At 38.8% G+C, this 17,982-nt stretch overlaps 1 protein-coding gene across 16 annotated transcripts in view; it reads right to left on the reverse strand.

Annotated features, from left to right (window-relative positions):
- Positions 1 to 17,982, reverse strand: part of AKAP9 (A-kinase anchoring protein 9) — a 209,566-nt gene that overhangs the window by 10,027 nt on the left and 181,557 nt on the right. For 11 of the 16 annotated variants that reach the window (XM_073333994.1, XM_073333991.1, XM_073333990.1 and 8 more), the window contains 12 exons: positions 16,146 to 17,231; positions 12,927 to 13,073; positions 12,062 to 12,568; positions 11,553 to 11,616; positions 10,064 to 10,185; positions 9,010 to 9,201; positions 6,321 to 6,509; positions 6,021 to 6,168; positions 4,882 to 5,101; positions 4,079 to 4,229; positions 2,346 to 3,014; positions 1,306 to 1,520 (listed from right to left, as the gene is read on the reverse strand). In XM_073333994.1, coding sequence (XP_073190095.1) covers positions 1,306 to 1,520; positions 2,346 to 3,014; positions 4,079 to 4,229; positions 4,882 to 5,101; positions 6,021 to 6,168; positions 6,321 to 6,509; positions 9,010 to 9,201; positions 10,064 to 10,185; positions 11,553 to 11,616; positions 12,062 to 12,568; positions 12,927 to 13,073; positions 16,146 to 17,231 — 3,710 coding nt within the window. Of the gene's footprint in view, positions 1 to 1,305; positions 1,521 to 2,345; positions 3,015 to 4,078; positions 4,230 to 4,881; positions 5,102 to 6,020; positions 6,169 to 6,320; positions 6,510 to 9,009; positions 9,202 to 10,063; positions 10,186 to 11,552; positions 11,617 to 12,061; positions 12,569 to 12,926; positions 13,074 to 16,145; positions 17,232 to 17,982 lie in introns of those variants that run through there. The other 5 variants (XM_073333988.1, XM_073333984.1, XM_073333999.1 and 2 more) reach the window with 3 other exon arrangements.

The following is a 17,982-nucleotide window of genomic DNA, read 5'->3' on the forward strand; positions in this document are numbered from 1 at the left end:
ATTCTTAAACCTTTGTGACCAATTGTAATTGAGACATTTTCAGAAGTGCAGAATATGTTCCAAGAATTGCACTTCACACTAAGTTTTTCTGATATTACATCAGTGTAATAGCAGAATCAAAAACTGATTCACACTGGGCTTCCAGGCTGCAGGTGTCACAAATAAAGTCCCCTCTTAGCAAGATGGTTGCAAGTAAAAGAAGGTTCAGGAATGTCAATCTGAATGAGTATTTTGCAAAAAAAATTCACAATTTAGAGTCCCTGGTAATCCTTTTTGTTTCAGTATGTGACTGTTCAGCATTACTGAATACAATTACTCAATTCTTTTTAGGGGTTTTCTGTCTACATCAAGTTCGAGCCCTCCCTCCCACCTTGCACAAGAAGCCTCCTTTTTTGGTCTGAACTGATGAAGGATTACACTAAGTGTTAATATTTAGAACTGGATTCACTACTCTGAGATCCAGTTTTATGCTGGTGTAACTTGACTAAAGGATCACAACATAAAACTAGAATAGTGGTCTCCAACCTTTTTACACCCAAGATCACTTTTTGAATTTAAAGGCAACCCAGGATCTATCCCGCCCCTTCCCCAAAGCCCCACTCCATCCCTCCCTCTGTCATTCACTGTCGCCCACTCTCACTCACTTTCACCGGGCTGGGGTAGGACATTGGGGTTCGGGAGGGGGTGCAGGCTCTGGGCTGGGGCCGAGGGGTTTGCGATATAGGAGGGGGCTCTGGGCTGAGCCTGGGGCAAGGGAGTTGGGGAGAAGAAGGGGGTGAGGGGTGCAAGCTCTGGGAGGGAGTTTGGGGGCTCCAGACTGGGGCAGAGTGTTGGGGTGCAGTAGGGGTATAGGGTGCTGGCTCTGGGAGGGGGAATCAGGGCTGGGACTTGGGGTGCAGGAGGGGCTCAGAGCTGGGGGTTAAGGAGGAGGTTTGAGGTGCAGGAGGGGGCCTCAGGGCTGGTTTTGGGTGCTGGCTCTGGAAGGGGGCTCAGGGCTGGGGTGCAGGGGGGTTCAGGGTACAGGAAGGGGTTGGGGTGCTGGCTCTGGGAGGGAACTCAGGGCTGGGGGTTGGGATGTGGCCTCCTGCCAGGCAGCACTTACTTCCAGAGGCTCCCAGTTGGCAGCGTTGCCAGAGATTGTGATCGACTGGGAGATCCTCTAGGATCGACCAGTCGATTGCGAGCAACCAGTTGGTGACCACTGAACTAGAGTAACACAGGAATGGAAATTCTGATTCATGTGCCAAGATGCTACAGTTTGTTGGCTGCTACTAACAAAAACATGCAGCTGAAGATGCGTCTAACCTGCTGGCGGCTTTGTGTGCCAATTGTTTCAGCTTTGAAGATACATTTTGTAGCTTTTGTCTGATGTTCTCCAGAACTTTACTTCCTTCATTTAGATCAGCTTCTCCTTTCATTTCAGTCAGCACGGGGTAGGAAGAGTCATTCATTTCAGCTCCTTCCATTTTCTGCTGTAGAACCCAATTTCTTGTTCTCTCATTGGATGTATCCCAAGTAGTCTGCATATGTATGTATCAAAATGCAAATGGTACATATATTTCAGTTGAAAAACACTTAAAATGTAACCCATTTAGGTCAAACTACAGACAGTAAAGTGCATGTTGAGTCAAATTCTACACTGAATTATGCCCCGTGTAACCCTATTTACTTGAATGAGGTTATATGTGGTCTGAGTCAACACAGGGTTTTGTCCATTATTCCTCACCTTTAGCAAATGTGTGATATTTCCAACACACACTCCTAAACACAGGACAACATTTTGGTGTATGTGGGGTTACACACCCCTTCCAAATAGGCCCAGATATACCCTGAAAAAATGGCGTTCCTAGGTACTGTATTGTGCCTGAGACCAATCCTATGCACAATCACTTGGAGCATTCCTGAATAGGAATAATTTGTTCAAATGGCTGGGTGCTGGGACTACAGCTTGATCTGCTTGGCAATGGATATGTGTATGTAGACATACAGTCAGGCTTTGCTTATTTCTCCAGTTGCCACTCTCAGTTACCCCCCCCCCCCCCGTGATTTCAATTGCACAGGACATGTGGAATGGTGTCACTAGATCTTTCTGGAGTAGGCAGAATTGGAGTGGTCTAATGCTCCTGCCAATGATTTTGGCAGCCACGCTGTGCGTCACCACCCAGGATTTAGCCCAAAGCAAGGAGAATCTCCAAAAGACTGAATTAAAAGATAGGAAATGAATCTGATGAAAATTGCTCCTCAACTTTACTGCCCATCTATCTAACCAAACTAGAGATTTAAGAGCACAGTGACAGCTTTAGAATTCAGCTCAGTGTTACATATTTTTCTAAGCTCTACTGTACCTCATTGAGATTCTGGCATATTGCTCTTTCAGCTTCCTTTTTTTCCTCACTCTCTTGTTCTTTTTTCTGTAGCTCCTGTAGTATTTCCTGCAACTTCTTTACCTCATGCTCTAGTTTATGAACCTGTTGTCTCTTCTCTTCAAGCTGCCAGTGCAGATCTTCCACTTTGGACTCTAGTTCATGTACTTTCTTTTGTGCCAATATATTAGCATCCTGTTCTGTTTGCAGCGACTTCCTCTGAATCTGCCTCTCCTTTTCCATCTGTTGCCTCATTTGTACAGAGTCAAGTTTATACCTCTCCATCTCACTGACTATCTCCACTATACGGTCATGTTTTTCATCCATTTGTTTTTGTAAATCTTTAAGTAACTCTTCAGTTGGTTTGGGTGTTCCATCCTGCCCCTTATCTTCAACGCTCTGAAGCTGAGCACACAGTTCTTTCTCCCTTTCTAGGGCACTGCTCATTTCGAGAGCTCGGACTTTCTCTGATTCAAGGAGCACCTGAAGCTCAGAGTTACGACCTCGTTCATGTGACAGCTGGGCTGCATTCAGAACTTCCTGGGATTCAATTTTCTGTTGCAGATCACTGGACAGCTGTTTCTCTTGTTCCAAAAGTTTATTTAATTGTAAATTCTTTTGTTTTTGATCCTCAAGAGAAATTTTCAAATCCTTCAAGAAGAAAATAAAAGATAGTGACTGGTTATATTAATTTAAAATATGCCCTTTTGCTGAAAATGTAAAGTATTTAAATCTAGACAATTTGCTTTAATGCCACGAATCTGATTTTGTTTTTAAATGTGTATGACAATGTAATGAATTATACATTTGTAACCAATTTAAGAATAAGAATACTTACAATATACTATAGCTTTCGTAATATTACCCTAACCTTTAATGTGAAAGCCCGGCTATTTATAGCTAGTTGTTTTTACTTCCTAAATGGTGAAGGCAGATTTTCAAAGTCAAGTATGCACAGCTGTCTACTTCTCCCAGCAGGATGAGGGCCATAGGGATAATTAATATATTTTATTTAGCCACATTTCTTTAGGATTTACAGTATTTTAATTTCACATCTCTAAGATTTTTCTACTGGCTTTGTAAACATTAAGAAAGTGGTTCTTGTTTTGTCCTGATAATTTGATTAAAAAACAAATATTAAATAGAGAGCCAAATTCTGCCATACCCAGTGCCTTGAGAGGTAGCATGGATGCTGGGAAATGCATCCTCTGCCACAGGAGTCCTGCCATCCAGGATAGGATTCCATACGGTGGGTCCTGGTACACAATGCTTAAAAAAGGACCAGCAATGTGCACTTCTGTATAGTGCTGTGTACATTCTAGCCAGATGTGAGGGCTGTGTCTGCTGCCTTGTCAGCCAATAGATCCCTGAAGATGTGATATATGCGGGCTGACCCCTTTCCTACTCATATCTGAAACACCACTGGTGTGATAGAAAGCCAGCTGAAATTCATATGAAGACTCCCATTGATTTCAAGGGGCTTTGGATCAGTTTTGGATCAGGCCCTTTCTGCCCCACTGCTTGTATGGGAGTGATTCTGTACACCCTTTTCCAACTCCAGTGAATATACTGCAGCAGCAGAGGGGAAAATCTAGCCCATAGATTGCACAGTACGTTAAACAAAAGGTAAACTGGGATGAAATGTTAAGAGAAAATCTGGAAGTATCTGTATATTTTTTAATGCTGAGGATAATTTGAGAGCAAAGATAGGGTACCTCAAGCTCTTCTCTTCCTCTTTCTTCATCGCGTTCCATTTTAGCTTTTTCCTTTTCCAAAGCCCATTGAAGCTCTCTTGATTTTTTCTGTTCATTTGCCATTGTATCCTTTAACATATCAAGCTCAGCTGCTTTTTCTTTAACCTCAGTCCTAACAAAGATACACAGGCTACCTTTAGGATTATTGTTTTTGTCAAAAAGCCACAAACTACATGGGGGAAAAAAGCATTTAACATTAACACAAATACAGAACTGCTTTTTAAATCAGTATGTAGGAGGTATAGTTGCAAAGTCAGTAAAGATAATCTGTGAAAATTATTTCCTTAGCATGATTTTCCTACGCTGGTCACCTCCGCTGTTGACCCCAAAGCAAGAGTAATTAATTCACATAAGCTACATGGAACTGCACATAAAACTTATCACAAACTACCTGTAACTTTCTCACACCATGTCAGTCTCAGCATAAACTGTTTTTTTCTTGCTATTGTGTTAATAAAATATTTACAATTTTATATATAATGGTCTAAAGTAAGTACAGAAATCTCAAAATATCTGTCCGTGGGTTGTGAAAGTATTTCAGAGTAAGCAATAAGTAAAACTAAGAAAAATGAAGCTTTCCTTGTTTCCATGGGTTTACATTTCAATTGGGATAATGGGCTACTTTTCCTTAGCAATGTTTTATAGAAATTTCTAACTCAGATGGTAACAATTTTCTTAATAAAATTAATATGGTAGTAAAAAGCAATACAAGAATGAACATCTAAAATGCCAATGTAGGAAGGGTTAGCCACTGAAAGCCACACCTGATGGTTTCCAAGTCTTTGAAGTGCTTGTGCTGGGCCTTAAGGGTTGTTTCAAGTTCTAGTTTAGCTTGGGCAAGTTCATTCTTCACTTCTGAAACCATCATTCTCTCAGAATTCAGCTGTTCTTGAAGTTCAGCCGCTCTGTCCCTCACACTATGGAGCTCCACTTGCATCTCCAGTATCTGAGACTGCTTCTGCTGCATGTTGTACTCCAGCATTTCTAGAGATAACATCGTTAATATGGAACTTACCCAGGTAGCATTCTACAAACAATGTTACTCATTTGGGATGAAATTTGCCCCTGTGCATAGGACCATCACAATTACTCACAATTGCTCCACATAAGCTTTCAAAATGGTGTCTAGGCCCTGTGCCAGACCTGTGTACAGGGGTGAATTTTACCCTTTGTGAGGATCAGTTAAAACATAAATATTTGTTTAGCAGGACTGGAATGCACAATTATTTCAATTTCTTGTACCCAACCTTTGACTCCCACATGCCTTTAAGCAAGCTCTGAGCAGGATCCAGATACTGTCTTTGAAAAGGGGCATGCTAAAATGACTGTAGTCCATTAACATTTTTAGAATGATAGTTTGATAAAAATATACATTCTATAGATTTGGAAATGTATAAAAAGACTCATACATTTTGATATTGCAAAATATATTCATATGTAGAAAACAGATTTGTGACAAAGCACAGACAGGTTATAGTAAGTACACATCTCGTCTCGCAACATTTTTCTCTGTCAGGTCTATACGTGACTTAATCTTAATCACTGTCAATAACTACTCATTTTAAAGAGATACTCTCAAGGCTGTTAGATCTAAAAATTGAAGTACAGGCTCAGAAAAAATCCGGAAGGTGCAAACTTCAGTAAGGGTCCACTTTCAAAATCACTCAGCATCTCTTTAAATTAGGTAACAGTGGTAAGAGTTTGTAAACAGAAGATTATTTTAATTTTCAAAAGGCAGATTGGTCAAATAAGAGTGAAAATTTTGAATCCTCAAAATGACAGGCACAGAATGAAAGGCACAATCTGAGGAAATATACCTACACTTATCTGTAAGCATATTTTTAAAAGCGTGTATGAACACACATGCACCGCTATACATATATAGTATTACCACATAAAGCACCTTGACTTTTTGGATCAATCTCTTGTTCTCTCTTTGGATTAACTTTTCTATTGTTCATCTGAGTGCGCAGTACTTGAATTTCCATTAGCAAACTTCTTCTGTCTGCATTCTGAATGAAGTCCATTGCCATTCTCTGGCTAATAACCTGCTTGTGTTACAAATTTAAAAGTAAAACTCCAGAAAGTAATTAATGCAACACTTAATAAAGGAAACAGTTGCTTTGTAATGCTTTCCCACTGCATTTATACATCAGAGATTAAAACTGAACATGCTTTGAACAGAAGTAGTGTTCTGCATCACCTGTTCTTGAAGTCTGTGCTCTAACTGGTTCATCAATACAATTGCATCCTTGGTACCCAGTTCTGAAAGTTCTGTTTGAGATGCTGCTAGAAGAACATCCTGTTCTCTCAGAAAGACTTGCTGAATAGCATGCAGAAGTTCACCTCGCCAGTCTGGAACACTTTCAGGAGGTTGACAGTTTGCACAAATCTACAGCGGGATAAAAGTGACAGATCAATCAGTATTTAACAGAATTGCAAGTATACGGATTATGTTAAATTATAATTTTGTGTGTGCAGAGTCAGTGGAAGACTAAACTTCTTTCATTCAACAGATATACAGATACAGTTTGTGTCTGTGCACATACAGATTTGTGTGTATATAAGTACTTACTGTATACATGCAATTATTCTCTCTGTATGCATAAATACTCCTTACTGCATGCAAACTGACATTTGCATTTTTCACAGGGCAACTTAGATCCCTACATTTGAAAATTTGGCCCCATGTAGCAAGATTCTGTTTTATATTGTATCAGAGTCTCCTTTTAGTGGTATAGCTTTTAAGTTGGAACTCTATGCACTGACTATTACAGCACTAAGTGGTACTGTACCACACCATTGAGTGTATACTGTACTAATGGTTTTTATGGAGCAGAGTTAATCTTGGTTACATTTTGTAGTGACACTGCCAGATTCTTTGACTAATATTCCTTTCCCTTTGAGCCCTATAGGCAGTGCAACAGGAAAGGAAACTGTCCACATATCTGAAGCAGGGAATATACTTTGTGTAAGGCTCCTCAGAAGGCACAGAGCTAGTGTACCTGGCTCCTTAGCCAATTCCCTGCAGCCCTAAACATAGAAGATGTGTTGGGGATGCACTCCAACTAGCCCCACAGCTGGTAAACAATCCCTTGCAGACCACTGACACCTGGGGTGGAGAAGAGCAGAGAATCAAGGAACTGACACCTGGGGTAGAGAAGAGCAGAGAATCAGAGCCTCAGCTGCAGCAGATAGACTACTCTGTTACTTACTATGGGCCTGATTCTGCCACCCTTACTCACATTGGTAGTATCTCACGCGATGTCTAGTCCCATTGAAATCACTGAGCAAGGCACTATTCATGGTAAGTAAGGGTGGCAGAATTCATGCATTGATTTTTTTAATTTGATTTCAGTTTATAAAAATGCATCTATTCATTGCTCTGAGAGCATGTGCAAATAGGACTCAATGAATTGTCTCACATAACATCTTTCATAGCAATCTTACTTCTAGAAGTGTTCATAAAGGCTGACTTACTATTCTGTACCTGAGTTCCCAGGGATTTTGTATTGTTAAAAGGTGAATTTCACTAATGATTTTTTTTTAGTTCTTTTTTTTAAAAAAATCTCACAGGACTATATTTTTTTAATTTTACAGTATGTAGTGTGATGTATATTAGACTCTGATAAACAACACAATATCTTTGTTACAAAATATAAGTCAGGCACAGATGGAGAAGGGTACTTTGAAATATTTGTAAAAGGTTTATACCCTTCCTCTTAAGGCCAATTTTCCAAATATAGGCATCTAGATTGTGGCACAAACAAGCATTATAAATCACTAAAACATGAAATAAAATGAATGAAAGAACAAAATAAAGTCCATCTTATAAAGATAAATATTTTTTTCCTGTCAGTATAACTAAATATGGGAACACTCCAACATTTAAAACAAACATCTCCAATAACCGGCACAACGAGAGAAAAAAACATTGGGCAAAATTGTAATGCAGAGGCAACATGAACATCTGATTGGAAGAACAGCTGTAAGGTTCAAGTGCATTACATTAAAAATTACCAAATTCCCAAGTTCTCTTAGTAGAAAGAAACTATTGATTATATCTGGCCCAATTCTTTTAGGTGTTGAGTACCTTCACCTCCCATTGATCTGAATGGCATTGTCTAGAATTGGATTTTAAAAGTGTGTTATTAGATTGTGTTATTAGATCTATCCAAATAAGACCTTCTAAAACTCTAGTCAAAATAAAGTAAATTGTACTGTAGCATATCCTGAACTGGTTGAGTTAAAACCTAGGCTCCTCTCTAGGCTTTAACTCAATCAGTTTAGCACATGCTAAAACGGTGGTTCTCTGGGGTTACGCAGAGGTCTTCCAGAGGTACATCAACTCATCTAGATATTTGCCTAGTTTTACAACAGGCTACATAAAAAGCACTACCAAAGTTAGCACAAACTAAAATTTCATACAGACAATGACTTGTTTATATTGCTCTATATACTATACACTGAAATATAAGTAAAATATTTATATTCCAATCAATTTATTTTATAAAGTTATGGCAAAAATGAGAAAGTAAGCAATTTTTCAGTAATAGTGTACTGTGACACATTTGTATTTTTATGTCTGATTTTGTAAACAAGTAGTTTTTAAGTGAAGTGAAACTTGGGGGTACACAAGACAAATCAGACTCCAGAAATGGATACAGTAGTCTGGAAGGTAGAGACCACTGTGTTAAAGTTTAAATTTCTGGAAATTTGCTGAAAATTCTGAAAAATTCAGTTTTGGTTTGACCCAAACCAAATTCTCCCCTGCCCCCCACCTTTCACGATTGCCAGTGAACCAAAAATCAGTTATTCACACACCTCTAGTTTCAAATGCTGCTGTATAAATTATTTTGATCTAAGTAGAGTTTTTATAATATTGTTTGTACCTCAGTTTCCCTATGCAGTTGCATTTGTGTAATTAAATCCTTCAAAGATGAAACAGTGCTCAGAAAAGTTTTCCTTTCCTCAAGCCATGATTCTGGCCCTTGTTTAAGAGAAGGTATATCTCTTTCACCGTCAGGAAATTCAGTGAGAGACAGCACCTGTACGCCTTCATGATGCACTGCTCTTAGCAAACCCTATAACAATAATGTAAGAAAAAAATTATAATACTGACAGCCATAATAGTGATCTTGGCAAATGCAGACTAGAATTTGGCATCAGAACGAACCAGAAAAGGGAGGCTGGTTATGCAAGGAAAAGCACTATCTATTTACAAGTAGTGGGGCGGGGGTAGGGATAGCTCAGTGGTTTGAGCATTGGCCTGCTAAACCCAGGGTTGTGAGCTCAATCCTTGAGGGGGCCATTTGGGATCGGGGGGCAAAAATTGGGGATTGGTCCTGCTTTGAGCAGGGGGTTGGACTAGATGAGCTCCTGAGGTCTCTTCCAACCCTGATATTCTATGATTCTATGGTGAATATGATTAATGTTGAGACTAGAAATATAGAAAGTGCCTGATTATTTAATAGGGTTTTAGAAATATATATATTGCCCACCCCAGAAACAAATACTGCTGTAGTCCCTGAAGTTCATTACAAAAAATCTATTACATCAATACTACAGATTTAAACTGAGTTCTCTATAGAAACTTATTTTTAGAAATTAAGTCCTGGAAAGTTTCCATTCAAATTTTGTATTATGCTTTTGAAACTCGCATATGGGCTAGAGTTAGCACACAAGATTGGTGGCAGGAGACACATTCTTCTTTATAATTGTTAGAAATGAAAATAGCATATTATTATTTGTTATAATTATTTATACAGTTCTGGCTTTGCTGGTAGCCAACATATTATATAGTGGTGATATTTCAAAAATACAATTAAATAAATTTTAAGATATCTACTATATACAGGGCTCTTCTTCCCAAAAAAAGAAGATCTACATTAAGGAGCTTTAAAATGATCTTGTTTTCAAGTAAAAATTACATCAGCTCTCATGTACCTTTATTTTCTTTGGAAGCAGATCTGTTGAAGTTTCATCTTCTTCGCCTATTCCTTCTGATACTATGTCAGATCCCTGGCTCTGGGCAAGATAAATTCCTTGACTCCAGTCTGAACTAGAGTCTAAAATAAAAGGGAAAAACAATAAAGTTGAATTGCTGGAAAATCTTTAAATAACAGATAACAAAAAAGGACTTCTGTTTCTTGGTTGTTAGGACAAGTGGTTTCATAACATCTAATTTTTTTGTTTTGTCTTCTAAGACTGGCTTACACTTTCCTTCTTTGCTTTCAAAACACAGCAGCAAGAAAATCATTTAAAATTCTTGGAGACGGAATCAAGACATTTATCTGAACACTACATAAGCCTTTTGCCAACTGACTCTTCGCAGTATCTGTAGTCTCTGCCTCCAGTTGAATCTACTTCCTATTTACTACTGTAGGACAGAATGTTTTAATTTTTGTGGTAAAAATTTGATGCGTCTGACTCACTCCTGTTGGTGCACACATTCAGATCACACCTGTCTGCAGCCAGGGAAAGAGGTGCATGTGAGGAAGTATTCCCCAGGGGAAGGAGACAGTAATACTGCCACCCTGAGAGATTTTGCCAGGGACCCACAGCTTTAAATTCCATTCAGGGCTGAGGAGACTGCCTGGAGAGATGCTGAAATCAGTATGAAGAAAGGATGGAGGGACTATGCCCAGAGAGAAGGAACCAGCTTCCAATTTCTTTCCTCAAGGCAGCTCCGTACCCACTCTGTCACACATACATTTCTGTTCTATAGTAATTAAGATTCACATAGAGATATAATGCTCTTTGCCTTTCCCAGATGTGCCAGCATTTGATTACTACAGGATTTTGTTTTGATTTTCACTGCTGCTCCTGTTGTAATTCCTTTTGTTATTGCAGGTTGCTTTTTGTTTTGCTTCTTGGGTTACAGGTCTCAATGCAAGGAGTTCCTTTACCACAGAAGCCTATCAGGCAAAGAGGGGATGGAGATCAAGGTCCCGCTTACAAGTTGGGTTTGAATTCGATCAAGTTTTCATTACAAACACTTGATGTTCCTACGGGAAGATCATGGGTAAAGAAGAATAAGGGGAAGATCCCACCTTCATAGGAGGCAAAAACTAAGGAATTTTGGGAAGGGACACTTGCTGATAGTATTGTGTGTTGCTTATGCCGTGCTTTTTCTGAACTTTAATTTTTTTGCTGTGCTGCTGCTGCATGCTGGAAGTAGAGAAGAAAAGCATCAAGTAAGTACCTGTTGCGTCTTTAATAAAATCCTGACTTTGGTCCAAGGTCACTGTAGGAAAGTCATAATTAATAAGAGGGAATGCCTGCAAGATTGATATTTTACTTTGTCAGGTGACAACTTCCATTGTGCTAGGATTACAGTAATGCACAGCTACTTTTGTTTTCTATTAGACAAACATAATTTAATTTATAATACTATTATGGGAAATATGAAGGCTATAAAACAATTATCTCTCACCACTAGAACATCCATCTCTGGCCATATAAGATGCAGTGTGCGGTAACCCAGAAATTGGGACTGCCTATATTTGGAAAAGAAAACATTTAAAACTTTGCAAAAAACACAACCTGACACATAAGGGCCCAGATTAATCAGAAGAGAGCAGCTGAAAGAGGACCACATGGGCTACTCCCTCTATAGGCAGTACAGATCCTCTCAAAAGGGGGCAGAAATGGGAAGGTTCATGGGCCAACACTTCTGCTTCACAAGTCTACTGAGCTGGCTGGGCACAAGAGGGCAGGAAGTTGCTCCAGCCTAAGGGATGGTAAAGCTGGGGAGGGATTTAGGAACTCTCCCTAGGGTGAAGCAACTCTACATAATTCCAAACACCAGTATAGTGCCTTAATGGCACAGTCTTCCATGATTAAGAGGACTCAAAATAGGAACCCTACTTAGGAGTAGCATGAACTAAAATACTCTTTATAAAATACAGAATGACAAAATTAAAAAAAAATTACAATATATACCTCGTTAGCTCTCAAAGTTTCTATGACTTCCTTCAAAGCATTACATTCTTCTGTTAATACCTGGACTGCAACAAACTGCTCTCTCTTCAATGCTTCAGATTCAGAAATATGCCTGGTTTCCATATCCATGATTTCAGCAGCATGGAGTTCTTGCATTTGGTCAATTTTCTCGGTAAACTCTCTTATGACCTCTGCAACCTCCTCTGATGAATATTCATTTTGTAAATCATTTTGGATTTCTGCATTTTTAACAAGGACCTGTAAAGTTTGGTTGGAGCTATTGATTTGCATAGTCTTCTCAGTCTGAGATGATGAACTTTTTCTGGTAGAAGTCGGGTCTTCTTTGGTAGAAACTTTATCTGGTTTGTCAACATCCTTTCTGCTTTCAAGTTTTCCTATTTCCTCTTCCTCTCTCATATAATCTGCAAGCTTCTTTTCTGCTTCAACTAGGCTGTCCTTGACTCGATGTAGCTCTTCTTGAAGATGTCTCATACTTGTTTCTCTCACCTAGAGATACAACAAATTTGAACTGCAGATATCCAAATATCTTTAAAGAACCAAATTTTGTATTTTTAAATGTTCTATACAATGAGGAGTCACAGTTATTCTTTTTAGATTAATCTTGTGTAGATGGATTATGTCGGTTAGATGATAACACAAAGTTACTATCTCAAGAAACAGATTAGATCCAGTAAATTGGTGTAACTCCCTTGAATTACACTTATTTGTGGCAACTAAAGATCTGGTCCACAGCATCAGGTAGTTTTCATAAATGTATGAACAGTGTGTACTGCACAGTCATTTTTATGAAGTAATTTTTTTCACTGGAAGAGATAAAACAATTATGGAACAATCCAGTTCTTACCATTAATTCCTCTTGAAGTTTTTCTGACTTTTCTCTGTAACTACTCAGTTCTTCCTTGACAGCAGCTGATTCAGCTTTGATTTTCTCTAGTTCACTTTCAGCAATGAATACACTTCCCTCTTGACTTTGAGTTAGTTCTGTGACTACCTACATGTCAGTACAAAATATAAGCAGTGGTAGATAAAACATCTATTACAATGGCATCAAAATACTAATGACGCTGTCCCGTGTGTGCCACTCGACAAAAGCTAGAGATGAGACAAGCCACGTGAAGAAACGTCAAGTGCCTTGAATAGGTGGTGTTCTGACCAACCTAACCTCCCAGACTTTCATTTCAAAAGGCCACTTTTCTCGATTAACTGGGATCCCTAAGCTGAAAAAAAGGACTGTTTGGAAGTGCTGTGAAAAGGATAATCTTCTGGGAAGATCTCTGGCCAAGGATGAAAAAAACACTAATACACTAAAAGGCAGCAACAGGGATGTGAAAAAACAGTAATGAAGGCTGTTAGACATCAAAGTTTTAAAGAGAAGTTTCTGACCTTAATTCAATAACATTTGTACAAAAGGTTTTAGCACCTGTGGACCACGCCCTGCATTCCATATCTGTGAACATCAGACTTTCAGCAGCAAAGCTGAGGTTGTCATTAAATTAATAGCTACAGAACATACAATCTCTGCCTTGGAAAATGGAAGACAACACTCAACCCATCTTTGACTCAGAGGGTCAAATTAACAGGTAACATAACTGGTGATCGATGGAAGGCAGTGTGAACAAAAATTGGCATAAATTAAACATTAAAGAGGTATAAGGCCAGGTCATTGTAGAAAGTAACCAAAGGAGGTTACTTTAAAAAGGTATAAGAGAAAAAGGAATATCTTTCAAACCACATACACTTTTTTACCCCTTCTTAATCCTCTTGTTGGCTGTGTTTGTTACTATGACTGTCTTTTTGCCTCCTAGGCACATAAATTACATAGATGTGTAATTTAACCCCCATATACTTCACCTCTAAATCTGATCCATGGAGTGGGAAATTTCAGACATTAGGCAGTGGGCCTAGAATGTGGCAAGCCATTGGATCTATCACAACCTCACTATTATTAAATGAGGAGACAAGAATAAAACACTAAGTTTCTTTGAACTTTGGCTTCCATAATTTTAATAAATGGCAATGACAATGAAGTTAATATTGATCATGTTAACAAGTCAAAACTGGAAAGTAGGTATCTGTGCAATGAAGATGCTTTTCCTGACATTAGATAAGAGCAAGGAAACTAAATCATCCAAAGCAGGACCAAGCTGTAGTGGCTTTGGTATTTACATTATAAGAGCATCCTAAATTGAAATTTACATTATACTTTTGTGAGATCAGCTTACTTCAGCTACACGTGTTTTCATGCCTGTTCATTCCAGATAGATGGAGTAACATTGCTAATTTAATATTCAAATAGAACATTGTTTCCTAAAAGCAAATAGCATTGAACTGTTGTTGCAATGTTAAAAATGTGTTATTGTTGAATTCATACTGTTTTAATAGTTGTAAGAAGTGACTATTTTAGACAGGAGTTGGAATGGGATTTGGGTAGAAAGACTAGCTTTTTGGACTGCCTGAAGGGGAAGTAGGAGGAAAGACTCCTCTTGAAGAAGTGAGAGATGGTCTGTATAGTGGTTAGGTGATATCCTGGGACCTGGGGAGATCCAGGTTCAGTTCCCTGTTCTGTCACGGACTGATTTGCTCAAGATCACACAGAAACTTAGCCTCTCTGCCCCAACCGTATAATGGGATAATAGTACTTCCTGCCCTCAGAGAGGTGCTGTGAGGATAAATACATTAAAGGATTGTGAGTTGCTCTGATATTATGATAAAGGGAATTGTATGAATGGATAGATTAGATAGTGCTGTGGTCTTGGTTATATATGGATAGAGAACCCTGTTAGAAGAATCCCTTTGAATGGATTATACCTGCTTGTAAATTTTCACTGCAATATATACAAATAACTAGGGCCCAGAACCACAAAGGGACTTATGTGCCTAAGTCCCAGATTTAGATCCTACTGAGATCCACAAAAGCCCCGCTCAGCTGCTACCTAACCCTGCAGGAACCTAAACTCACTTGGTGCCTAAATTTTCACTGTAAAAGTCCCCTAAGCACCCACATTTCTGCCTCTAGGCATGTGCACTGCTACCTCAAACCTGGTAAAGATAGGCAAGGGAACACCTATCTTGCTGGCAGGCCCAATACAGTGGTGGGTAAGGCATTCTCCTGAGAGGAGGAAGACTTCTATTCAATTCCTTTCCCCCCCATCAGGCAGCATGGGGAATTGAACCTGGGTTTTACACATCTTGGATGAGTACTCTAACACTGGGCTAAAGCTTATAAGGGAGGCACTACCTCCAGTCATTTTGGATGGAGTTAGGCATACACCGCTGCTGTTCTTGCAAGAAATGGTTCAGGCAACAAAGGCGTTTCCCTTCCAGGAAAGGGTTCCGTGCTGTGGATCCCAAGCAGAGACACAGGCACCTCCCTGCAGCTGGCTTAACACCCTGAGAGGGCAAGGCATAGGGCACATCCCTTCAATTAGCATTTCCTTTCGACTAGCTTAGGCAGCTCCCTGTCTAGCATGCTGGCTTTCTCAGGTGCCTCTTTCTCCCGTTTCATTATATAGAGAGCCTAATACCTAACCTCAAGCTTTGTGGATTCCAGTGATTTTTTAGGTGCCTAAAAAATGGGCAGTGCAATGCTGAGTGTCACAATGTCTAAGACCCATTGTGATTCAAGGCCTAAATTAATATGAATGCCCCAAATTAAACCTTTAATAAAAATACATTTAAGACTTCCAGTGCCTCAAAAATCAATCTGCAGATTCATGGCAAGGACATCATCAATCTTATTATCTTCAGAACATATTCACAAAAATTGAGAGAAGTATGTTTAGTTTTAAAAACACCTGATTCCCATGAAAAGGCTGGATATGTTTTATTCAAATATCCATGGGAAATCAATAGTGGAATTTACCAAAAGTGCAATTTTTGTTCTATTTGTAACTCAGAGGAGTATGTATATCTAACACAGCTCTGACTAATATTCTGTTATTGCATGAACAGATTCAATGTCTTTAATCTTATTAAAAAATGTGTGCGCCCACCACAGAGCCCATAAAAATAATTGATTCTTATGCAAAATGAGCAAAAGATCATGAGGCATACACTTTTTTACCTCAGATGTTTGCACCTCTCCCTGTTTAGGGGTCTTTTTAATCTCCTCTTTGTGTTTTTCCTGAATGTCTTCTAGTAACTGCTGAAGTTCTAATAGTCTGTTTTCTTTTTTTATAGCCTCTCTCTGTGCAATTTCTGCATTTTTTTTTTCTAGCTCCAGGTTATCGTACACCTTTGCCAGCTGGTTTTCCATCTCTGAAAGTTTCTCTGTTAATTTTGATTCGGTCTCTTCTTTAGCTATGTGATTTACATTCTCTGTTTGTGTATTTTTGTTTGCTTCTTCAGCGCCTTTTGAAAATGACTGTATTCTCGGACTCAGTTTATTTTGCTCCTGAATTGCATTCAACTGAACTTGGCTCACAAGAGCAGCAGCAACCTTTTCCTGAAGTATCTCTTCAAGTTCCAGTATTTTCTTTTTAAGTACTTCTGTTTCTATCTTGGATTGCTCTTTCAAGTCCTTTATTTGATTGTAACACTGCCACAACTCAGATTCCCTCTCTTTAATAGCTGCCTGAAGTTGCTGCAGCTTTATCTCCATGTTGCTGATGGTGATCTTTGTATTTTCTTCCACAGACTTAAGCTGGATTTTATTTTCTAGGAGCTCTGGTGACTTCTCATTCAGGGCTTCTTCCAGTTTTTCACTTCTGTCTTTGCTCCTGTCCCCTACTTCTGCCTTGTCACTTTTCATCAGTAAATGCTTATATTTCTCTGTTACTCTCTCATGTTCCCTCTTTAAGATATCTAGTTCTTTCTTTAAATGGTTCATTTTTAATTTAGTTTCTTCAAGCTCCTTCTTTGTCATGGATGACTCTACATTATTATCTTCCACTTGCTTCTTCAAAGCTTCTTTTTCTGCCAACACTGTATCAAGTTCATGTTTCAGACTGTCAGCATCCTCCTGAATGGAAGCAACATCTACAGGTACTTTTTGTTCAATATTTGCCAACTCCTGCTGAAGTTTTTCAATCACTTCATTCAGCTGTTCTATTTCCTCTTCACTGTTTTTCTTCACACGCTCTTGATCACTTTTTAGGCATTCTATCTGGGCTTCAAGTTCTCTTATATGCTCATTTTTTTCTTCAATAACCTAAAAAGTCAATGAAATAAATTAATAGCTACTAGTTATTATAATAGTTAATATTAGATAACAACCAGATTATGCTTTCTCCTGGATTTGCTGGCAGCAGTCTGTTTAATCATTCATTCTGACATCTTGTAAAAGCAGCATAGTAGCAGTAGATGAAATTGCCTGGATGATTTATTGCTCATAGAGCTTTACATGAATCAAAGTACATGCATGTAGGACTTGGAAAAGAGGTGTGAGCTTACTGAACTATCTACTTTCTACAAAGCTACATGTGAAAGCTGAAGCTTTCATAATATTTTTCTAGCTTTCTTGTCTAAAGCTCTGACAACATCCATCCCCTGTGCAAATTATTACTGAGGTTAAAGGGACTACCAGCTGTGGTAAGGTCTGTGCAGATAAATCTCTTTGCACAATCAGGGCCTTAGACATAGTTTGACTTCCAGCACCCAAGAAACAAAGGTTCTTTGAATCATATTACCTTCAAAGAAATCATCTTGCAGTATATTACACAAATAATCTCCCTCTCTCTAAAAAAGCAGTGGATCCTCAGTCTTGAAAATAACAGTTTCAAGACTGAGGGTTCCAGCATACACAAGTTAGATACTATATTCAACTAGATTAGTCAGATACTGTATTTCTTCACCATTAAAAAGAAGCAGCTCACCCTTCCAAACATATATTCGTCTGGTTATATTACAATAAAGCCCTACTGACGCCACCACTTAAACTATATATTGGATTTTTATATGGA

Source organism: Lepidochelys kempii, chromosome 2 (genome assembly GCF_965140265.1).
Source record: "Lepidochelys kempii isolate rLepKem1 chromosome 2, rLepKem1.hap2, whole genome shotgun sequence".
NCBI lineage: Eukaryota > Metazoa > Chordata > Testudines > Cheloniidae > Lepidochelys > Lepidochelys kempii.